Here is a 26,029-nt window from a genome sequence, read left to right as displayed (position 1 = left end):
ACATTAATCAAGGTTTTTTTTTTTTTTTTTTATCTCTAACCCCTTCTACATTTTCTATTTTATCAATCATTAAGTGGAAATTGTTGAAAACAGTCTTACACGAGATTAGCTTTTCATCAATAATGTAAAATTGTGTTTTTTTTAAATTGTCATTATTTTCCAAACAACCTATGATAACCTCCAAAGAAATTATATCACTTAAAGAACTTTATATTCATATTTCCCAATAGAAAACACAATCTCTACTTTCTCCTCAGTCACTTAACAATTGCATTTATATGACTAAGGATGGAGTTCTCAAAATTTATTTTGATGTTAATCATATTTGTGTAATTCCTTTATCTATGATCAATAAACACGTCATTTCTCCAATAAACATCTAAAATGAAATATGTTCTCTCTTATTCAATTTTTGAAATAAAAATCCTTAAATGCTTTTAAATTAATTTAACATTATAAATATATGCAAACAATTAATAACTTTTAATCTAATACATAATATTACAATCAATCAAACATTAAAAAAGTTGTAAGACTTACATCAAAGAACTCTACTCTATATTAAGTTTTAATTATCTAACAATTTTTTCTAAGTTATAATTTATATTAGTTAAATTAATAAAAATATTAGTAGTAAGACTTACATAAAACTCTAATTATAATTTATATTAGTTAAATTAATAAATATATAATTACATAAAAATAAATTTTTGCCCTTTTGGTTATAAGAAAATAGTACCATTTCTCTTATAACTCATAATAGTAAAATGAAGTTGAGGTTCTAAAAACATGCAGCAAGCACATGAATTTTAGGCCAATCTTTAAATTAAAAGTATATCCACCTGCACAGCGAAGTGCCTAAAAATGTAAATTGAATCCCTATGGTTTATATCAGTATCAAGGAAGGTATCAGAATTTTTTTTTTTGTATATAGTTTTTAGATCCATGATAATGTGAAAAACTCTTAAAAGTTTCCCAATGAGCAAAAGTTAAAAATTACAAATAATCTTTATCGAAACAATCCCAACATAATAAATAGCCTAAGAAGTCTTTGAGATCCTCTCAAGAAGAAAAGAAGAAAAAGTTGTAAGAGTTCAACAGAAACTGTAATGAAAAAATAATGAGGCCTCAATAATCCTTTATAATTTCTGACAACTGTACATAATGTCATATAACCTAGTAGTTGTCACGACAAAGTTCCATGTTAGTTTCATTCAGTTACCATGTCAGCCTCTGCATCACCTGAAAACAAAACAAGAAGGTTACAATGTGATGAAAGATTATTGACCTGAAAGTGGAGCATCATATCATAAGACAAAAACAGCACCATAACCTTCTATTCATCTGGCAAAGATATGTTGATGTCTGGGGATGTCCTCTGGTCTGAATATTCCTCAGAACCATTCCAAGTAGCAGCATCAAGTGTAGCATCTAGGTTCTGTTTGTCACTTGAAACACTGACAGATTCTCTCTGGGTTTGATCTGGTATCTGAGACATGGGCATCAAAAAGTTTTCACCTTGATCAGCATTTGCTTGTGAGATAGGTCTAGCAAATGTCACAGTTTCTGGAACAGCTGAAGTAGGGGACACCACTGGCTGTTGTTCACGTTGATACTTCTTCTTTTGGCTCTTCTGTGCATTTTGCGTGAAGCTTCCTACTACAATCTGAAACCATTACAAAAAAATTCCAATACAAACATGTGAATAAGTCATAAAATAATGAACTCTTCATAGTGAGCAAAATGAACTAGATATCAGTCTAGTGACTCTCATAATTTTGTTTCAACAATTTAAATGTAAACAGTACAGGTTAAAAGATCTTGGTCATGCAACCTAGAATACAAGCCTCATTACAGTGGTTATGCTAGTTACAATTTCAATCTCATTACAGCGGTTACAGTTCATAACAGTCAGAACAAACCAGTTTAGGGTCATTTTGGTGTGTGTAGGATAAAAAGTGAGGTTAAAACTCGAGAGTCAGTTCTTGTAGAGTAGCACATTTGATTATTTGACATAACAAATCTATTATTCAAAAGCATATGAAATGTTCTACAAAGAAGTAAAGGAAATAGCATACTTGGATGGGACCAGCAGCTGTTAAAAGTCCAGCAACACCACCTCCTATCACTCGACCATCAGGGCCAGCAAGTGAGACACTCAATCCACCAGTTCGACTTTTCATGCCACTGTTGTCAGCAACAGTGAATGATCCAGACAAAGATAAAATCTCAAATCGACCCTGAAAGTAAATGCTGGACTGAATTATTGAACAATTTCCAAAAAAAAATAAGCATGATTGCATGCATGCCAAAAGGGTTATGCTAATAACAAGAGAAAATGCAAAACAGCAGAAAATGACAGGTCCTAGGCGACATTGACCTCAGACAGACTACCACGTTAAAGTGTTAATGTTTAAATATCTGATTTAAAGATGTGCATTTACAGATTAATAATGCATCACATAAATGATTCACATCATCATCATGTACTAAATCTATGTATTGTCTTTATGCATTTCTCGGTTGCACGACAAGGAAGGCTCAACATGAAGTCTATAACATTTTAGTTGTCACTTATCATCATATTGCAATACTCAAGACCATAGCAACACTAGTTCAGTAGCTTATCATAGTATTTTTGTTAGAAAATTATGACTTAGTTCAGATATACTTTTCAAAAAGTACCCACAGAAGAAAACAAGATAAAATAAATCACAAAATTTTCTTGAGTTAAAATCAGTTTATTTTTAGAACCCTCTCGTTTCCCTTCTTCATAAAAAAAAACCTGATATAAATACACTGATTTTAACTCTAACGATATTTTTATTCATTTGACCACCTATTTTTTACCATATAAGTGGGTGTTTGTATAAATTTAGCCAATCTAGCCTTATATGACCCCAATAACTGAAACTCAGCTTGCAGATTAAGATAGCCAACAAAACTATGACTTTGATATTAGTTGAAATGTTTCACTAGATTTAAAATGATTACAACACTTTACGAAAGAGGACACCGCTAGAAGCGTGTGTCTATCTTCTCTAGCTAGTGGATTGTGTCTCTTATATGCTTTATTTTAGCATCTTAATAATTAACTTATTTCCCATTTCCAGTGTTAGATCTGACACGGGAACGGATGAAATGAAAGGATAAACCAATTCTTTAGCATACACCCAACACGCCAATTTTGAGCATATATCCAATACACAAGGCAGATAACTTGTCCAACCCCACAAACAAGAAGAGACAAACAGAGATCACCTGACATAAATGCACCCAATGCTGACCTATATGGCATCCATTTTCTATATTGGCAGAAGACATAAACAAGCTACCCCATGAAATTATTTCAGATATGAATCAAATTCAATCAAAGAAAGCTTGATATCATGGAATTGGAAAAACAATCAAAACCTTTGCAGGGAAAGAAAAATAGACAATAATTTGTAGTAAAAAAAGCATTTAGATCTAAGAGACCATGCCTCGTAAGTCAATATGCCACCAGAAGAGCCGGGTTGGCGTATGGTGACATTTGAGATAGCTCCATTGGCAGAGAGAATACAGATTCCTCTTGGACCCTTCTGAGCAAATGACAAGATCTTTCCAGCAACATCCTGCAAAGTAGAAAAGTGACAAGATCCTTATCCAAATCGCCAAACCAAAAAGATCTGTCAAAATTGCTCAAGAAAACTAGAGCCAAATGATACATCATTACATATATCTGCAAAAAGACAACAATGCACACTGGCTTCTGCATTACCTCTCCAGTGTAAACAGTCACCACATGCGGTATGAAATCACCAGCAGCTGTGTTTGCGAACACCTCACCTTCAAGAATCACGGACAGAAAACCAATCCACACATTAGCCGTATGTGGTATAATAATTTTCATCTCCAAAACTAGAGGTCAGGTGAATGAACCCAGAAAAGAACAGTATTTTTGGGTACCAGAAAACAACCTCTGAAGGCAGATAAAACTATTAAGGCGACAAAACTCTTATTCGTATTATACTATCAAGAAAACTAATTATACTGAAAGAGGCTGGAACCAGTGGATCCAGTCGTTAAGCGGTAAAAGAACATTTTTTTCTAGCCATGGAAAGCAAATGAATGTACACACCAACCTTAGATTACTAACCACAAAAAGGAAAGTTCACATTTTTGTAACCGATTCACGGTCCCTTAGACGTTACCAGAAAGAAACACATAAAAAGAAAATTAGGCTCAAATCAAATGAGTACTCATCGTTTGCATCAATCAAGGGACCCTTTAACAAATTAGGCTCAAATCTCGATCCCAACCCCATGAACCCAGAACAAAAAAAAAACAAAATAAAGAAAGAAATCCGGGACAAAACCCAAGACAGTGGAGCTACAACAACCATGGACAAAAGGGTAAGATTAATTGAGATTCATGATTTAGGTATGCCGGTAAGAAAATGAAGGGAGGGAAAAGAAAAAAGGTTGAGCTAGGAACAGGGATTTTTTGGTTGGCGGGTAAGTCAACTCGGGGACGACATAGTACAATGAGTGAGGTCAGCACTCAGCAGCAGCAACATCACAACACCTGAGAGAAACAAAACAACGTTGTACCGTACCACTACTCACCAAAAGAAGAAAAGAGTTGGTAGTTGCCAAAAGCTGTGTGTTTGCCACGGCCCCTTTTGTTAGAGAACTCAGAAGGTGTGGACAAAGTGAAACCCGGTGGAGCTGGTGTCGGGGTTGCACTCACCCTCAGGTTCCCATCTGCATCATACTTTCTTGGCCTCCCTCTCTTCTTCTTCCCAAACAAGTCAAAACTCCCTTGGCTCCCAGTGCTTCCTGGCGTTGTTGTTACCAATGTTGTTGTCGTCGTTGCAGCTGGCACTGCAGGAACCAACGTTGTTGGTGTTGACGCTGGTGCTGGCGGAGCTGCTGGCGTTGTTGTTCCTTCGCCGTTTCCCACGTTCATGTTCATGTTAACATTCATGTTCATTGGCTGAGACAGCCCAGATGGTGGTGGAGCTGACCCTGCAGAAATGGTGTTGTTGCTGAGTGCTGCTTCCATGAGGGTGTTCGTATTTCCAGAAATGGAAGGAGAAAAAGAATGGAGTTTGAACAAGGAAGAGTCTGCAAATGGCGCCAGAAGTAGAAGGAACAGAGAGGCTATAGGCTTTTTCTCTTTTTAATCTTTAGAGGTAGAAATTGTGAATACTTGAATACAACTCAACTCAGTTACTCTCTCTTTCTCTTTCTCTCTCTTCTCTCTGTCTCTGTGCTTTGGCATTAATGGAGGAGAATGAGGCTGAGATGGGAAACTGCTATTTTCTTGTCGGGACTCCACTCTGCATTATAATATTTTAATTTGCATAAAGTTAGGTTTAAATATTAAAATGTGCCAAGCCTCTTGTAATCTATGAGGATGATCAAGACATATAAATGTCCTATACCCAAAATGCCCCCCTTAACCGCCCTAAGGATATTTAGGTCCATTTCTTTTAAAAAATATTTCTATAATTAAAATTTTCTTTCGGAAAGCAATGCAGATTTAAATTTATGTTTTATTGTAAAGTTATATCACATTTCATTTTTCATGTTTATTACACATTCAATATCATTTTCTTGCTTTCCTTCAATGTTACGGTTACATGCGTAAAAAAGAACAAAAGGCGAAAAAAATAAATTAAAATCCATAAAAGAAAAAAAGACGACAAAACAAATAGGTATTCAGTTTACTTGTTATCGATGGTTTTTTAAAAATGTGAATACACTTAAACTTTATCTTTTTTAGTATTAATAATTAAACGTTGAATTATATTTTTTAATATTACGTGTAAAACACGTGAAAGAAAAAAAAATGATGAATAAGTTTGAAAAGTAAAAAAGGTACCATAGAAGGGACTCAACAAGGTATCCTTCATTATTAAAAAAATAATGAAGATTTACAAGTTTCGACAGAAACTAGAGAAGAAATAGTTTTTATAACTAAACAGTTTAAATATTAAGTTGTTAATCTCTTTTCAATATTAATTATGCATTTAATGTATACTTTACTTTAACGTTAATTGTGAAACGCGTGAAAAGAGAAAAAAAAAATGAGATGCTAAAAAAAATCGAAACCCGTAAAAGGAGGACGATGAATAAAGAAGTGACAAAAAAGTTATTCATTTATCTTCTCATTTAGGTTTTTTTTTTTAAGAATATATACTTAAGTTATATTGTGTTTATTATTAATTAAATATTATTGAACGCTAAATTTTTAGAAGTTTGTGCGAAATCCGTAAAAGAGAAAAGGAAAAATAAATTTAAAGAGTCAAAGGGAAAGATAAATAAGAACAAATATGTAAAAGTAAAGCATATGTATTATTTCATTATTTATTTAGAGTCTTCTAAAAAATTAAATTCGAGAAAAATAATGTAATGCCAATAAGATTTACAGCTTGTCATGTTTTGGCATAAGTGAAGTAGAAACGGTTCCTATGATTAATGATGTAAAATACAAAGTTTGTAAAAAATCGTTTTAATATTAGTTATACATTTAATGTTTAATTACTTTTCTTCGACGTTATACGTGAAAAGAGGAGGAAATTTAAGAAGCAACCACAAAAATAAAATCCGTTAAAGGAGAAATATGAATAACAAGTGACAAAAAAAGAGTTATTCATTTATCTTGTAATATAGGGTCTTTTGAGAAGTAAACAATTCAAAATATACTAACTTAAATTTTATTTTATTTTTATATTTGTTAGACACCAAATTACTCTTCTTCAATATTTTGTGTGAAATACATGAAAAATAAAGACAAGAGAAAAAAAATAAGGATCGACAGGAAAACATAAATCATATTACCTTTTAAATAAATAAATAAAGGTTTATAAGTAGGTATAATATTTTTTAATTTTAGTAAAAAAATTTATACTTTCTAAACTTTCTTTTTAGATTAAAATATAATTAAGAAGTTGTTGGTGACAAAGTAAAACCAGAAAGAGACAGCAGCATTTAAATTTATTTTTTATAATAATGAGTATTTAGCTCCTATTAATATTTAATTATTATTTTTGTGAAATTTTTATTATTGGAAGGTGGTGTTTTGTTAGATAAAATATCAATTGATCTAACTATATATTATATATAGTGTTTTTACAACAAAATATTAATAATATGAAAATATTTTAGTGTTAGAACTTAAATAGATACAAGTTCTTCGTTTGATGATGACAAATATATACTACAACATATCTTGTAATCTTATCTTTGTATGATAAATTTACATGTAAGATCGATAATAAGTTTGTGTCTTTACATATCGTATGTTCCTAACTTATAAACACTAGTACAGTCAGGTGAAACGACAACGGTTGTTTTTGTTATAGGCATCGGTTTTCGAATTGAGGCATATGCAGGCGAGGCAAAAAGTGTATTATTTTTGGCTTCGGGCCTCAACCGAGGCATAAAGGGAGAGGATTTGACATTGGTTCTACCATAACCGAAGCAGTAAGTTTTTTGGTTTTTTTTTTCGAAGGACTATAAGCCTCGGGTTAGGGGAACCGAGGCCGTATGTTCCACCCTACTGCCTCGGTTATAGCTTGAACCGAGGTAGTAGAGGTATTTTTTTTTACGCAGTACTTTCTGCCTCTAGTGTGGTCATAACCGAGGCATAAGTTGCTTTTCTACCTCGGTTTTGACACTAACCGAGGCATATCACCTTGTTTTTTTTTAAAAAAAATCAGGTCTGTTTCTGCAACATTTCCAACAACAGAAACAGACCTACATATATATTTACAGCTAGAACAATCGAGAATAATCCAGAAACGTATATTTTTAATGAAAATTATAATAAAACATAAATACATTCAATTAAATCATAAATCAACTTCTTATAAGCATAAATCAATCCAATTATAATCATAAATCAAGTTTGAAGCATAAATCAATGTAATGTACAAAGTTAAACTAATAGTAATGTAGATAAGCATCAAACAACTTAGAAACATAAACTTAGAACTTACTATATCCTAATATCTCCTATATACTATTATATAAATGAATTACATATTTAGCCAGTGCTTTCCTCACAAGTTGAAGTGACTTCTCTGGAATTGGAGCAGTCCTATTGAATCTGTGCATAAAATACATTGATTTAACTTAGTGTATTTGAAATCTAAACTATAGGGAAAATAAAATTGAAACCTAAATAATACTGTTTCCCATCCACTGGTGTAATGTGCACGAATAATGGTCATCATCCAAAACATGACGTAGTAACCACATTCATATGACCCCGTTTGTATATTGCACTACAATATATCATCATAATTATAAAATGTTAAGTAACATCAATTGAATGGAACCAAATGTAACAAAATATAGACTAAAATACCAAACCTTAAGGGCAACCCATGAAAGCTTTTTAGTTGTAGCAGTAGATCTCCCAGATAACATCATATGTGTTACAAGGGAACTATTAAAAACAATTCCTTTAGCATACATTTATATAAAAAAAGTTGAAACATTGAGATTCTTACCAATCTACTACATGTCTAAGAGGGCTGGGAGGAGACTTCTGCAATGAACAAAACCAGACACCAGTGTTCTCCGGTATAGAGATCACAAGTAGCTGCCAATGACACCTGAAATTGGTAATAACTTATGAATCATATACCAAAATTAATAAATGAATGTGTTGAAGTTAACAAACTTCACTTACCCATGTATATAAGGGAGAAAATATATCTCCTTCCTCATTCCAAAGCAGGTGGTGATGTATGTTTGGATATCATCAAATTTATTTCTTTCATGAGTCATAGAGGGGTCAATGAACCCATATACATCGTTGAACCCCTTCTTGTTACTAACATCAAACATATACCTAAAATGAAGAAATAATCTGATATAAGTAAGCTGATGAAATAGGATTATATAAAAAAGTTTTCATAAACTTACATCATCCACAGCTGAATGAGTGTAATATTAATTTCTTCTCTACCCGACGCAAGCTCCTTAACATCTTGATGATGAAAGTACAATGGGATCTGAGGTTCTCTTCCAAATGTAGTACAATCCCAGTGTACATTCATCGGCGCATCTGAAATGATTTTAGCAAGCTCGTCTAACGCACCAAGAGGTTCATCCTCAGATAAATGAGTCTTCTTCGGTGTAGGACTTCCCTCTTGACCTATCTATTGTTAAATGCAAAAATGGTTATGTTATAACGTCAATTAGAAGTAAATATTAAAATTGAGAAGTATATAGTACGAGTGTTTACCGCGGGATTAGATACATCACCAACCAAATCTCTAGGCCAGGCGACAAAGGACTTAAATGCTTCTTCCACAGTGAAGAACTCATCTGTAGGCACAGGAAGAACGACATCTGCTATGACAACTTCATCCACCGTGACCTTGACCTCATCTTCTGAAAGTTGTACACCATGCACTACAGTGGCTGTCTCATAAACTATACCACGAGCCACTAGCACGGTCCCAGTATCAGAAAGAATATATAACTAACATGGACAAGTTTCATCCATGTCATCCCCTGGAGCACCGGCAGCTGAACAACTTCCTTTACCACTTCTACCTGTCAAATTAAATGTTAGGTTATGCAAAAAGTAAATTAGTAACCAAAAATAAATAAGTTCACCTGTAGGGGGCACAACATGTTCCGCTACAGGAGATGGGGGAGGACGATTGCCATAACCCTCATAATGCTGCTGGAACTGGCGCGCAACCATTTCAGCAACTTCATCATACAACTCTGCCCGAACCTTCTTTGTGATCTCCTGCGTCATCTCTTTTCTTATGTCCTCCTTCATCTTTTCGTATGAATATGGACGCGAGGAAGACCCAAAAAATTGTCGTATGCCTATGCCAGTCCCAGCACCACGCACCCGTCCTGGGTGCTCAGGTCGTCCAATAATTGTGGCAAGAATATCCTGACGACCTTCTTGTGTGAATTGACCTTGGGAGCTCTGCTAAACCAAGGAGTCCTGTCACATAACAAAAGTTCAAAATCATTAGAAAGATCTATGTAATATATATAACAAAATTAATGTAAAAATATAAGTAATGACATCTTACAATTCTTTCAGATATTTCTCTAGCAAACTCAGAAGTGTCTTTTTCTTGTTCTCCATTGAATGCTTTCTTTAACCTTCGATATGGATTATTAGATTGTAAAAATCGCCGATGACGCATATATATTGTCTTCCTTCCGTGTTTTAATTGTTGAGCTGCAGTGTTTTCTTCACATATAGGACATGCTTTATGACCCTTCACACTGTACCCCGACAAATTACCGTAAGCTTGGAAGTCATTAATGGTGCAAAATAACATGGCATGCATCATGAAAGTTTCTGAAGCAAAGGCATCAAATATTTCAACCTCATCAACCCACAACAACTTCAAGTCTTCAACTAGTGGCCTTAGATAAACATCGATGTCATTTCCAGGCTGCTTTGAACCAGATATCAACATTGACAACATCATGTACTTTCTTTTCATGCACAATCCAGGAGATAAGTTGTAAATTATCAGTATAACGGGCCAACAACTGTGATTGGTACTTAAATTACCAAATGGATTCATTCCATCAGTAGCTAAGCCAAACCTAAGATTTCTACATTCTTCACCAAATTGGGGGAATTCTTGATCAATAATTTTCCATTGCGTTGAATCAGCTGGATGACGAAGCAGCCCATCAGTTGTTCTCTCATCTGCATGCCATCTTAGGTTTTTAGCGTCTTTGGGATTCGCAAACAAACTCTTAAGTCTGGCAACTAGTGGAAGGTACCAAACTACTTTCACTGCAGAACCATTCTTTTCTGTGTGACCACCATCTTCACCGTTGTTTTTTGACTTGTATTGTGATAACCCAAATTTTGGACACTTTATCAAAACTTCATTCTCATTCCTATATAATATGCAATCATTCGGACATGCATGTATCTGTTTATATTCCATACCCATCGGACAAAGAATTTTTTTTGCATCATAATTACGATTGGGTAACGTATTTCCATCTGGCAGCATTTCATTCAACAACGACAACAATTCTGTAAAACTCTTATCACTCCATCCATTGCTCGCCTTTAAATTCATGAGCCTTAACACCGCTGACAACCGTGTGAACTTAGTTGAACCCGCATACAAAGGAGTCTCCGCATCAGTGGACATCGTTTCATACACATGCGCTTGGACAAAAGCGTCTGCGCCAACATCGCGGATCATGTCCTCTAAGTTGTCTTCTTCTGCTTGATCTTCCATATCCATTGTGGAATCATAAACATTTTCAGTTGTAGAGACAGTTGGAAAGTCTGTTAATTCGCCGTGCCATATCCATGTTGTATAACTTCGTATGAAACCATCACAGATAAGATGTTCCCTAATATCAGTTGCGTTCAACTTCCTCCCATTCAAACAGTTCACACAGGGACATCTGAACTTGACTTCATCATCACCACTTGTACTCGCATTACGTTGCGCAAACTCTATAAATTCTTCTACCCCTTTCTCGTACTCAGTGCTGATGCGTGGTAAATTAATCCACCCTCTATCCGTACGCATGTTTACTGAAATTGTTTACACAATTTCAATAATCTTGAATGATCACTTTGATCGTGTTTGTATTCAAGGTGTGATCCTATCCCATTCAAGAAGATTCACTTTTTTTAGTTTATTAAACATATCAATTTTAAACGACATATCTTAAATTTCACGAAATTTTGCCAGCATTTCACATTGGTCTTCAGGTTACACGAAATAAAAGTGATTATAAATCACAATCAAATATGCACCCGAAGATCAATACAAAACACAACGACAAATTTTCGTGAAATTTAAGAAATGTATATTAAAATTGATATGTTATAATAAACTATGAAAAAGTTATTACTCTTCTTAAACTGTCCAACCGGACAATTCAAGATTCAATACTTGTAAATTATTATTACCATCTCCTCTATTTTCAATTGTAAAAAGTACGTTTGTTAAAAAAATATGGAGATAGTAAATAATTTTTGTACTGAATCTTAAACGGGAAACTAAGGCTAATTCACAACAACAAACAGTATATTCAAGCATATCATAAAATTTTAAGAATATATATCTATAATTAAATCAAGTTTATCAATAATAACTAGTGAGGCTTCATTTTTGCTTCCACAATTTTCTATTTTTCCCTTGCTTTTGGTAAACTACGTGCTCCTTTATCATGCCAAATTTTCTTTATCAATACCACAAATAATTTGGATGAATAACCTATACACAAGCAATGGAAGCAATGGAAATTTTCTTTATCAATACCTGGGAGCGTGGCAGCAAGTGTGGCAGCAAGCCGCGACTGAAATGGAAGCACCAGCGACGGAGATGGAAGCAGACGACAGCCACCGAAAAATGAGACGCGCCGGAGATGGAAGCAAAGCGGACGAAAGCAGTGGCGACCACACGGAGAGGAGGAGACGACGAGGGTTGCTGCTCGCGTCAAAACGTCAACCGGTGCATAAACGACGGTCACCGGCGATGGAAGCAGTCGGAGATGGAAGCAAACGGAGATGGCACCGAGGGTTGCTGCTCGCGGGTTTCTGGCGCTGAGAAGAAGATGAACAAAAGTGATGTAGTTGCTGCTGTTCGCGGAAGAAATTTAAACACTTTACTGCCTCGGGTCTTCACTTAACCGAGGCATAATACCTTACCAGCTCGGTCAAAACGTCAACCGGTGCATAAACAAAGTCCACCAGACCCTTTAGGCTTCGGTTCTCAACCAAACCGAGTTAGTTTCATGATGAAACAACATCGGTCTTCAACAAACCCGAGGCCCAAACCGTGTACGTCAGAGGTTGGTAGTGGAGCAGAGCTTTACGCTTCGGTTCTTATGAGAACCGAGTTAGTAGCGTACAAACAGCATGGCACGTCTTTTTTGGCATGGCAAGTGTTGGCAGGTCTGAAGCAGCCGATCTGCCTCGGTCAGCATAGAACCGAGTTCGTAGCTCTCTTTAGGCACCGGTTTCTTGTCAACCGAGTTAGTAAGTACGGTTAGAGGTTGGAAAGTCACATCAACTGGTAGGTTTATGCTTCGGTTGGGGGTAGGACCGAGGTAGTATCGTGCTTTAGGCATCGGGTTTGGAGCAACCGAGGCATATAGGTTAGTTTTATTTACAGTTCTGCCACCGCGCTTGTATACGCTTCGGGTTTGCTTAAACCGAAGCGTATATAACGCTTTTAAATCTCTTTTTTTTACTAGTGAAATGTACATATTATGTTTTGTAGAGAATGTTTATTCGTCCGATGACCAAGAGGCTTTCATAAGAAATGCCAACATTAGAAGATTTCTTGAAGAGTGTATCAAAGTTGTTTTTTTGTTAGCAACTTCTTAGAAAAGGACAAACTATCACCTCTGTATAGTCCATTCGTCTTGTAGAGTCTTGAATTTTCTTAAGAATGGTTAAAAGACATATAACCTAATGATGAGGTATGTTAAGTATCATTATGTCTCTTCAAGCGAAAGATTGTATTGAATGTTGCATGAAAAGAACTTAATGCAACTTTTAATGTTTACAATAGCATATGTAATAAAGGAACAAATAACTTTTCCTAGTGTCTCAACACCTAAGGATTCAAAATGCTTATCTTTCAAATTTTTATAAATAGAAGTAACCTTTGAAGAAGCAATATTTTCTCATGAAAACTATTTTGTGGAAATAATTGTATCAATAATATCTTATACGTCTAGCTTGTTTATAGCACACTATAATATTTTAGAAAACTTAAAGATTGAAAGTCATGATGTATTCATCTTAGGATGTTATACTACTTTGAGTAAGAAGCTTTATAATCATTTGATCGAGTGATTGTGTTCTAAACATTACTTTTTTATTTATTCATAAAAGGTTGAGTTTCAAGCAATACTCAATTGCTTATCTAGGAGTGTTGAGTTTCAAACAATAATTGGGAGTGATAGAGATCTAAAGAATACTCATATTGTATTTGTAGCATTAATTTACCTATTTAAATTTGATCAAGTTAACCAGAGCTAGACATAATCTTAGTTAATAAACAAACCAATATAAAAATATCAAGCATAAATATTTCTTTACTCTAATACTCATAGATTGCATATTATTAAAATGCTATATAACTTTAGAGAAGAAGATTCTTTTGAACAAAATTTGTAGAAAAATCTTCAGAGTGCATTTATCCAATTAAACTTTTTCTCACTATTTTTAATCAAACATATTGAGAAGTTTTAATACACAATTCAACCCTCTCTTATTGTGTATTTCACCTCTTTTCTACCATATTAATGTAGGAATTTAAGTTTGTCGAAGTGCAATTGAATTTCTAGAAGTATATAAAGGAAGTTTTGTTATTAAGCATGCTACAACAAGGTGAAGAGAATTAATTTTAGTATTTAATCAATTGAATGATTGTTTAGATATGTGAAGAATATAGTTTTTGAAATAATACAAACATTAAAAATATAGATCATACACTTTAATATAATTGTTGAAATAGTGTCAAATGGTCACTAGATCATTAGATATGTGAAAACAAATAAAATACACATTCAAATTGGATTGAATTGTGTATTTGAAACTTTTCACAAATCAATGTTTGATAAAAGAAATCAAACAATGTTTTAACTAGACACACACATTGTCAAGAAGTTTTGGTATATGTAGCCTATGATGAATATTTCCAAGCATAATTTCAAGTTGATAAACACTTTGCTAAAAGTGTTTTTGCAAAACTTTTTTTTTATCAAAATTATGCTTCTTTTGTTATTTGCATATCAATAATATGCAATTCAAAGAGATACTTACACTAGATACTTTTATATTGGTTTATCTAAAAACTAATATTACATCTAATTCTTGATAAACACAATCAAGTTCAAATGAAAAACTAACACTACAGGATACAAGAGAAGTATTCTTTGGACCATAACCAATTTTATTTAAATATTGAGTGTTATTTGGACCACAACCACATTTGGCTAAATATTGAGTATTCTTTGGACACACAATCACTTCTTACTAAATACTGAGTATTCTTTATTCAAGAGTTACTCTTGGATAAACAATGAAAATTCTCTAGACCCTAGTCACTTGTCTTTAAACAATTTGCTTATACAAAAGGGTGTAATTTAAGCAATCACATGGTTTTTCTTACTAAAAGAGAGATAATGTCTTATGATGAGTAAAAATGAACTTCACTATCATAGATTGTTATTGAACATAAAGAATATTCTTTTTTATAAACTTAGCGCTTAAGGTATTAGAAGAGTGTTAATAATGTTATCATTGATGTCACCGTTAACCTTTCTTCTTTAAGAAATCTTCTATATATAGATATTGTAAGAAAATAGTCATTGTAATTCCTTTTGGAGTCGTTGTGAGGTTGTGAGAAGTTCCCATTATTTATCTATTGTATGTCCACATTCATGTTTGAAAATGCATTAAATGTTTTTTTATGCAACATTAAATGCATATCTTCACTTTAAGCAACTCTATGATACATAACATGAATTATCAAACCTAGATAAGCAACTTATGAATCTACCCATTTGAATCTACACAACTCGATTCTCAAGTTGCACAACTAACTTCTCAATTTACTTAACCAACTTCAAATTTTGTTCATCCCACATTTAAATTTCAACCTAAAAGAGTATATCCGGAAAAGGAAGGCAATTAAACCATTATTAGTTTCTAGATGTTATAAGTAAATTTAGTATTGTGTTTTCAATTCATTTAATAACTTCCAAATAAGGTATTTAAATTTTATAGATGATCATGGAATTAGTAAAAACTAGGGTTAAGGATGCTTATTACTTGAAATATGTTAGACTATATGGTAAACTATGCTAGATGATTCAAAAATCATGTGTGGGAAAGTTATTCCTTTTATTCAATATAGATTTAGACTAACATTTTGTATTATTTGAAGACTTAATTTTGTTTCAAGATATATGAAGACTCATCATAAGTAGAAGTTATGATTTAAATTGGAAAATTCTGGAAGGAGTATAGATGCAACCTTTGGAATGAATTTTATGACCAACCTGTGAGTAAAATTGACCTTATTAAGAATTGTCTAGAGAGTCTTAATATGGATCAATAGGTTGTTTTCCTTGATTATTGCCTCAAGTTTTCCACAATGTTACAACCTTCTTAATCGGTATATTTACAATAGCTTCACTTTAAATTTGCAAAACTTGATTTCATTTTGTATTTTGTAGGATATGTGTAATAGAAATGGAGATATCAAGAAAAGACAAACTATTTCTAACATTGGTTGTGTTATGTCTTTGTTAAGAAAAATGGATAATTTGGTATTTTTATTGATATCCTAATCTTAGTTCTGAGTTCTATTATGATATTTTTTAATTGATAAATTTTTTTTGGAATATATAAAAAATGTAGATTAGTAGGAATATTGGACATGCTAAAATGTGGAAGATAACTCATAAGAGAAAACATGGAATTTATGTACATTACGACACTACAAAGATTAGGGTAACTTTATTCTTTCAGTTAAGTTATTCAATATATATGGTGGGTTGGTTTATTAACTTATTATTATTATTATATATATATATATATTGTAGTACTTCATTCACTCAATTTTTGGAATTTGGTCCCTTGGTTTTTAATGTGTGTTGTCTACTAAATGTTTTGTCTTCTGTTTAGAATGTTCTTCCTGCTAAAATTTGTGTGTGAAAGAGTCATATACTCATGATAAGCACTACTATAGCATTATCATATATACTTTTGTAGAATGTTGTGCCAATTTGAGATATTAGTTCTACTTATGACAAAATCATCACTATCAACTGACTTCACAATCATTGTTTCCAAAACTAGTTGCAAACTTATAAAGAGAAAAATTATGTCTTGTGAGTGGTTAGAGTTGGCTATTGGTTGGCGCCCATTACAACAATAACATGTTACTTTATCTTTCATCAAAGTGTAAATTTGAAATTGAAATCCCTCTTTTACATGTTAGCCTACATATATATTAAACCAAATAGAATTTGTTTTTTACTACATCTACTTCTAATCCTACTTGTGCTTTTAAGGAGTAGGATGTGTGAAATAATCCTTTTACTTTTGTAGTCTAAGCTCAGAATATGTTGGTAGTTCTAGTTCCATATAGGCTGTCAGTATGCTGGTTGGTTTATGAAGTTTAGATGAAATTAGTTATCCAAGCACTATAAGGAGAAAAATTATAATTTAATTTTATAGTTTGATTAATGTGTTTTATAATTAAATTATTGCATATTCTCTTCTATATAACAATATTAAGCCTTCACACTATAAATAGCTAAGTTATCAATTTATAAATTTGTTAAGAGATCATGGGGATCTTTTATGCTTTTATTGGGAAAGAATTGATGATTTGATGTTGAAAAATCTAGAAACTACATTAGATGTATCTCCTGTGGTTTGGTCAGTGTCATATTTGGAAATGATCATCTGGGTCATGTTAGAGGACTTTCATATGGAGCTTGTCCTACCTTTGTGTTTCACCAATCAACTACAAGATTAAGTGATATCAAATTTGCTTCATTTAGTGCAACTTCACCAAATATGGAGGTTGTGAAGATGAAAAGTGAGCTTGCAATAATAAAAAACCAAATACAAACATTGTTTGCCTACATTGCTTTTAGAGAAGATGTTTTGTAATCTCTCACTACAATGGTTGCTGGTTTGGTACACCTAACTATTAATGAAGTATAATTTACTTAAGAAAATTACTTAAACTTATTGCATTGCTATTTTAATTTATTTGTATAAACATTAAACTTCAATTATTTATATTCTTTATTCATTGAAGGCATCAAATGTTGGAAGTGGTGTATAATATCAAAATTGTATAATTGGATTAAGTGGTATAAGCAAAAAAATTTAGAATTAGGTTTAAATGTAGAATTTTATTATGGTTTAACAAAGGCTTTTAATGTTGTCTTTTTTATTTTTGGATATTCGAACTCTTGGGTACATTAGAATACTTAATCAATTAATGAAACAAAATTTTTGCTTATTTCTTTTATAGTGTCATAATTTGTTTTATATATTTTAAATTGTCATTATTAAAAATATTTTTTATTGAATTATAAAGTTATAAAGTTATAAATATGGGTGGATAATAATAAAATAAAATATTTGAATTATTACAATTAATAATGATGTATTTTATTTAAGAATTAGTTATAGTAGTCACTGTTATAAACATCATAATATAATGTGAATAACGGTGTTTCTATGCATCATTATTTTCATTGGATTTGTTTTCCAATAAAAAAAAGTTACATCACTTTTAATGGTCATTATTTACCTCTTTAAAACATAACTTTGTACAATGTATAAAATGGCGGATGTTGCAAAGGTTCTCTTTATACCACCATATTATACTTTGTGGCGAAATAATTTATGAAATTTTTTAAAACCACCACATGCATAAATAATGACAGTTAAAAATGTCATTATTCACAAAAATAAATGTTACAACTTACATGATTTTTTATAGTGAGCTTTCTCTCATACTAGTAATAAGTGTAGGACCTAAGAAGGCTTATGGTCTTCATAGAACTAACACATTGCCTTTTCAAAAAAATTGTTTTGTGTGGAGTAGCTTTAGGCAAGTTCTTCAAGATATCCTTGATGTTTCACATCTTTGCGAGATATACTTTTGTTAAAAAGAGGAGATATGAATATTATCTATAAGATATACTAAGCATTTATTAGTATTTACCATGAAATACGATAAACTATGTGTATCTATCATTTATCCAAGTGAAAGGAGTTAGCATAAAGATGAAGCTTAGAAGTTTTGATGATGTCTCAAAGTCAACTCTCAAGTGCTCAAGTTGCAAGAAGACCTTCATGAAGACTTGTTTTGTGTTAAAGCTTTTGTAATTTAGTAGTTTTATGTATAGGATGTTATTTATCCTTGATTCCATGTATTGTATGCTTTAAAATTCGTTTTGGAGTCAGAAAAAATTTACAATAATCGATTAACACTTAAGATAATCAATTACCAGCTAATGATATTTGAAAGTAGCTAAAAATTCATTTTCTGTCTTTGGAATAATCAATTACCAGCTAATGATAAATGATTATCCATAATCGATTATGACTTACCATAATCGATTATCACGACTAGCTGTTAGATTTTTTAGGCATGTTTTCATTTGTTGTGCATTCATTAAATGTATAACTGGTTACCTTAATGAGATAATCGATTATCATACGAGAAAAGGATAACAATGGATTTTGGGAGGTGTCCTTGAGTGAGATCTTTATATATTGGTTTGAGACTCTTATTCTAACACATACGTACACACAACTACACTTGTTAAACTGAGTGAAGTCTGATCTAGGGTTCTTGTAACTCTTGTGTTGTGGCTTTGAGAACTTAGTTTTGGCATAGGGTGACAACTTTCACTAGGAGTGTGATCGAGTGTTGTTGTTGTTGTTGATTGAAGCCTGTCATCCTTTGTGAAGATTCAAAGGAAGTGTTCATCCTTCGTGAAGTATTCAAAGGAGGTGTTCATCCCTTATGGTTTCAGGAAAAGTGAGTATCATCTCTTAGGGTAACAAGAGAGGTGTTTCTAAACCCTTAAACTTGTCTTTCTGTGTAATTGTAATAGTTTATTAGTTTTGTGATAGTGGATAGTTTATCTTTGTTTGGAACTAGCAACTGGACGTAGGATCCTTGGGATCTGAACTAGTATAAAACTACTTGTGCAAATCTCTCTTTCCCTACACTCTTTATTGTTGTTGATATTATTTGTTAAGTAAATTGTTGAAAATAGAATGACTTGATTTCTCACACAAGAGGGGAGGTGAATTGGTGAAATGTAAAAACAAAGTTTTCTTTGAATCTTTTTCGCAACGTGGATGCTTTTAAAAGCTTTCTTAAAACGCAAGGAAAAATATTTGTTTATGCAGCGAAAATGTAATCGATTTAATGCAGTATGCAGTCGACTAAATAAAAGTGCAGGGATAGAAAGATCAAACACTTGGTTATTATACTGGTTCGGCCAAGCCTACATCTAGTGTCCTTCCAACCACAGGAAGCCAATGCACTATAATGATCAAGGTTTTTACAACAAGATTTTTATAGGGACCTCACGTCAAAACTATAAAACACCTCTCTAACCCTCTAATCAAAATATAGGCATATACAAAATAGACTAGTAGTAAGAATCCCCTCTCCTGCAGCCCAACCCTTTGAGTCACCCTCAAATTCAAGAACGCAATCACAACAGGGAAATAACAAACCAATCTTTACAACATTGTAGCCTCTGATCTTTCAATAACACCCAAATGTGCAGATATGATTAGCCTTTGTAAATGCAGTTAACTTGCTCTTCAAGAATGCACAAGTAGATGAACACCACAGTCACTTATTTTTTCTTTTAGCTACTAATATCACAAAATTGTTAGAATCACAAAAGTTCTTACAAAGATCAAGTTTGCGTCAATTTATAGATTTTCATAATTCAAACGCATTTTAATCGACTTAGCTGCTAATGCAGTCGAATGTAACAATTCAGTCAAAGCAGTTAGCAGCAATTAATGTAGTTAACTGAATGTGCAATTAATGCAATCAATCCATAATAAATGCTTGGTCAACATATATAAAAATATAGCCGTTGTAACATTTAACACAAGCATTAAACGAAATTTCAAAACTGTAACAGACTTAGTCGAATGCAAGTTGCATATAATTGACTATGTAACACAGTTAAACATAGTTTTGAAAAACTTCTTCTTTGAAAAACCTCACAGCACACTTTTAACAAGTTTATGCAAAGCCACGAGTTTTAATCAATTCACCCCATAATGAAGTCGACTTAAAACTGTTGTTTTGCCACACAATAAAAAGTTCAATATAAGTTCTTGTGGTTTTCATTTTGTAAAACCTTAGACATGCATGCAATGTATCAACACAATCATGTTCTCCATGCTTTAAACAGATTTATACATTGATTAAAACATGTAGCATGTAAGCAATAAAACATGTAACACATAAACATCACATGTGTTATTAATTATGTTGTCATCATAAAAAACCAGAAGCTCTAAGGTTGTAGGTTCAGCTAAACTAGTTCTCTTCCTATCAACAATCTCCCCTTTTTTTGATGATGCACAACCATGATTAATAAACAACCATGTTTGTACAAATCCAATCATATCATGTCAAAATGTATCAGTGCAAATGATTATCAAATATATCATATCATGTATCAAAGCAAAACATTGCAAACATTTTGAGATATTCCCATTTGAATCAACTCAAAAAAATCAATTCATATCAGCACAAGCGATTCATATCAGAGCACAAACAGAATATCATCATAATATGAATATCAGAGACACTATCAAAGTATTCTCCCAGCATTATCAGAAAGTTTAACACAAAAAACTCTTTTTCCAGCATTTTCCCCCTTTGTGCATTAGAAAAAAAGGTATGCCATATGATAATGATATGCTGACAGAAATTTGTTGAGAGATTCATGTGAAATTATCTAAGATCCTATGCAATGCTCCCCCTGCCATTATGCATGTTTTATAATCAAAATCTAAATGCACAATGCAATTTTCACAGAACATTTAATAGCAAATATAAACATGTGACAATATTGTATCAGATCAGAAATTGTGCAACCATATCAATGTAGTTTGGATACAATATCAATCAACAATCTCAATATTATCTCAAGTAATTTCAATCAAATAAAAGATCAGAGATATATTCAAAACGAAACAAACAACAGTATATGATTAATAAACAGAATAACCAAATTCTAAATCATGGAATTTATAACCCATGTTAAAATGGTAATCAATTGATCCACTGTTGTAATCGATTTCATTGCTTTCCATTTTAGTTTTATCTCTAGTAACTATTCCAGAAGCAATGTTCCTGCAAAACCTTTCAAGATCTTTCCAGATCAAGCATTTTAGAATTATTGTAATGCAAGAAATATTACAGATATAATCTCTGTGTGTAAATGTATGAGTGCAATGATAAACAGTAAATTAATCAACTTCATACATCAAATAATCGATTTCAATCAGATATAAATAGTTACTTTATACTACTATCATTTAAAATTCCTAGTTCATTTCGAATAGTATAAAATCTTTCTTTGTTCAATGGTTTTGTAAAAATATCAGCCCATTGATGCTAAGTATCTACATATTCAACCTTAATTTCACCCTTGAGGGTGTGGTCTCGTATGAAGTGATGCCTTATTTCAATATGCTTAGTTTTCGAATGAAGAATAGGATTTTTTGTCAAATTTATTGCACTTGTGTTATCACATTTTAAGGAAATATGATCTAGTGATATACCGTAATCTTCTAATTGGCTCTTGATCCAAAGAGACTGAGCACAACAACTACCAACTGCTATGTATTCATCTTCTGTGGTGAATAGTGCCACATAAGCTTGTTTCTTTGAATGCCAAGAGATTAAAGAAGATTCAAGTAGATGACAAGTGCCACTAGTGCTCTTTCTATCTAGTTTACAGCCTCCAAAGTCAGAATCACTATACCCTTCAAGAAAAATATTTGTACCGTTTGGATACCACAGTCCAAGACTTTTGGTTCCTTTAAGATATTTCAAAATTCTTTTTACAGCAGTTAGATGTGATTCTTTGGGTGAAGACTAAAATCTAGCACAAAGACATACACTATGCATGATGTCGGGTCTACTAGCAGTTAAATATAACAAAGATCCGATCATACCTTTGTACATCTTTTGATCAACATTTTTACCTGCTTCATCAAGATCTAGGTAGCAGTTCGTAGCCATGGGAGTGGTAGCTTCCTTCCAATCCAGCATTTTGAATTTCTTCAACAAATCAGTACAGTACTTGGATTGATGAATGAAAATGTCAATTTTAGCTAGTTTGACTTGAAGACCAAGAAAGTAAGTAAGCTCTCCCATCATGGACATCTCAAAATCATCCTGCATAGTCTTGGAAAATTCTTTGCACAGAATAGGATTAGTTGATCCAAAGATAATGTCATCAAAATAAATTTGAACATACAATTTATCTTTATTTGAACTTCTAATGAAGGGAGTTGGGTCGACTTTACCCCTAGAGAATCCCTTCTTTACCAGAAACTCACATAACCGCTCGTACCATGACCTTGGTGCTTGCTTCAATCCATACAGAGCCTTTTTGAGCTTGAAGACATGGTCTGGATGTTCAAAATCCTCAAATCCTGGTGGCTGTTCCACATACACTTCCTCTTTAATGTATCCATTTAGAAATTCACTTTTGACATCCATTTGATATAGCTTAAATTTCATCAATGATGCAATAGCGAGAAGAATTCTTATTGCCTCCAGTCTAGCCACAGGTGCATAAGTTTCATCATAATCGATTCCTTCCTCTTGGCAGTAGCCTTTATCCACTAGTCTTGCTTTATTTCTTATAATCTCACCTGAATCATCCATCTTATTTCGGAAAACCCATTTCATGCCTATGACCTGCAGGCTTTCTGTTCTTGGTACCAGTTCCAATAATTTATTTCTTGTAAACTGGTTTAGTTCCTCTTGCATGGCCATCATCCAACTTTCATCTGCAAGAGCATCTTCAATCCTTTTTGGCTCAATCTTAGACACATATGCAACATTCATGCATAACTGATTCAGTTGCCTTCTGGTAGATACACCTCTCATAATATCACATATTATATTGCCTGTAGAGACATTTTTAGGAACTTTCCATTCCTTAATCGATTCTGTTTCGGGTGAGTCGATTACGTCTTCAGAGATCTCTTCTTCAAGAATTTCTTCATTTTCTTCCTCTTCTCCAGCTGAGTTGTCCGCTTCTATTGATTTTCTATTATGTTCAAAATTAATAGCGGTTTCAATAAACTCATCAAATGCGATGTGAACTGATTCTTCAACACACATTGTTCTCTTGTTGTATATCCGATAAGCTTTGCTTGTAAGTGAGTATCCAATGAAAATTGCTTCATCAGCCTTGGAATCAAATTTACCAAGGTTTTCCTTTCCATTGTTTAGAACAAAGCATTTGCATCCAAAGATCCTTAGATGTAAGATATTTTGCTTTCTCCCTTTGAATAGCTCATATGGAGTAACTTTCAACATTGATCTTATAACAGTTCTGTTCAATACATAGCAAGTTGTACTCACTGCATCTGCCCAAAAGTACTTTGGCATGTTCCTTTCATTCAACATTGTTCTTGCTAACTCTTCCAATGCCTTGTTCTTTCTTTCAACTACACCATTTTGTTGAGGTGTTCTAGGTGCTAAAAAATTGTGAGATATTCCCATTTCAGCACAGTATTCATCAAATGATTCATTTTGAAATTCTTTGTCTTGATCACTTCTAATCAATTTGATTCTCAGTTCCTTCTCATTTTGAATAACAGCAACAAACTTCTTAAAAACGTTGAGTGTGTCACTCTTGGCAGAGATGAAGAAGATCCAAGTGAAACGAGAATAGTTATCTACAATTACCAATCCATAAGAGTTTCCACCTAAACTCTTCACACTTGAGGGGCCAAATAGGTCCATGTGTAGAAGTTGCAGAGGTTTGGAAGTTGATATATTCCGTTTGTTCTTGAAGGATTGCTTAGTTTGTTTTCCCTTTTGGCATGCATCACATAATATTTCAGAAGCGTAGCGAATATTTGGAAGACCAATAACAAGATCCTTTGATACTAGCTTGTTCAGTTACCCCATGTTGATGTGAGCTAGTCTCTTGTGCCACAACCAGACATCATCTTCTTTAGTCATCAAACAAACAATAGACTTGAATGACGTTTCTTTGAAGTCGATTATGTAGATATTGTTATGTCTCCTTCCAACAAGTAACAACTCATCAGTTGAGCCGTTGCTGATCAGACAATATTTAGGTTCAAACGTAATCTTTAATCCTCTATCACATAGTTGACTGATGCTGAGTAGATTGTGTTTTAACCCTTCAACAAGAAGAACATTTTTAATTTCATATGAAGAAGGAGTTTTAATTTTTACCTATACCAATGATCTTTCCTTTATTGTTGTCGTCATATATGACATATCCAGAAGTCTTGTGAGATATGCTAATGAACTTTGTTGAATCTCCAGTCATATGTCTTGAGCATCCACTGTCTAGGTACCACATGGAGCTTTTCGTTCCTTGCCTCACGTGTTGTCCAGCTGTCTCAGATTTTGCCATCATGATGAGATTCTTACCATGTACATTTTCTTTGTTCTCACTTTGAATCTTGTCATCTTTCTTCAGCTTGAGAAATCTTGCAAATCTTTCAGCCTGCAGATTTAATCTTTGTGATCTGGAGCCGTTTAGTGAAATCCCTATTTCAAAAGATTCATAGAAGCCGTTAGTAATAGAATTTAATTTTGTATTGCAAGTGGTTGATACCAGTTCATATGTAGATTCACTTATCCTTCTTGTTTGAGAAACAAAAGCCATTTTTTCAGGATTAGTCGATTTAAGGAAAAATATAATCGACTTGTCTTTCGAATATCTTATAAAAACCAGCTCTGGTGCCAATTGTTCAAAATAGAATGGCTTGATTTCTGACACCCAGAGGGGGGTGAATTGGTGAAATGTAAAAACAAAGTTTTCTTTGAATCTTTTTCGCAAAGTGGATGCCTTTAAAAGCTTTCTTAAAACGCAAGGAAAAATATTTGTTTATGCAACGGAAATGTAATCGATTTAATGCAGTATGCAGTCGACTAAATAAAAGTGCAGGGATAGAAAGATCAAACACTTGGTTTTTATACTGGTTGGGCCAATCCTACATCCAGTGTCCTTCCAACCACAGGAAGTCAATGCACTATAATGATAAAGGTTTTTACAACAAGGTTTTTATAGCGACCTCACGTCAAAAATATAAAACACCTCTCTAACCCTCTAATCAAAATATAGGCATATACAAAACAGACTAGCAGCAATAATCCTCTCTCCTGTAGTCCAACCCTTTGACCCACCCTCAAAGTCAAGAACGCAACATGCTCTTCTTCCTATAATCACAACAGGGAAACAACAAACCA

The 26,029-nt window shown here is 33.1% G+C and overlaps 1 protein-coding gene across 1 annotated transcript; it reads right to left on the bottom strand.

Annotated features, from left to right (window-relative positions):
• Nucleotides 1–982: 982 nt before the first annotated feature.
• On the bottom strand, nucleotides 983–5,330 carry LOC108324221 (AT-hook motif nuclear-localized protein 1). The gene is made up of 6 exons (XM_017557092.2): nucleotides 4,608–5,330; nucleotides 3,761–3,828; nucleotides 3,483–3,614; nucleotides 2,079–2,240; nucleotides 1,334–1,666; nucleotides 983–1,242 (listed from the first exon to the last, which is right to left on the bottom strand). The coding sequence occupies exons 1-5, from the start codon at nucleotides 5,044–5,046 to the stop codon at nucleotides 1,337–1,339; spliced, it is 1,131 nt and encodes a 376-aa protein (XP_017412581.1). The 5' UTR covers nucleotides 5,047–5,330; the 3' UTR covers nucleotides 983–1,242; nucleotides 1,334–1,336.
• Between the last annotated feature and the right edge of the window lie 20,699 nt (nucleotides 5,331–26,029).

Source organism: Vigna angularis, chromosome 3, assembly GCF_016808095.1.
Source record: "Vigna angularis cultivar LongXiaoDou No.4 chromosome 3, ASM1680809v1, whole genome shotgun sequence".
In the NCBI taxonomy this organism is placed as follows: domain Eukaryota; kingdom Viridiplantae; phylum Streptophyta; class Magnoliopsida; order Fabales; family Fabaceae; genus Vigna; species Vigna angularis.
The sequence above is the reverse complement of the archived record's forward strand: the minus strand, read 5'-3'. Positions and strand labels throughout refer to the sequence as shown.

Bases quoted from the DNA above. Each gene is read 5' to 3' on its own strand.
- LOC108324221 (XM_017557092.2), bottom strand. From the start codon at position 5,046: ATGGAAGCAGCACTCAGCAACAACACCATTTCTGCAGGGTCAGCTCCA. The intron at 3,829-4,607 runs GTGAGTAGTGGT...TGATTCTTGAAG, and splicing joins CCAACTCTTTTCTTCTTTTG to GTGAGGTGTTCGCAAACACA. The intron at 3,615-3,760 runs GTAATGCAGAAG...TCTACTTTGCAG, and splicing joins TGACTGTTTACACTGGAGAG to GATGTTGCTGGAAAGATCTT.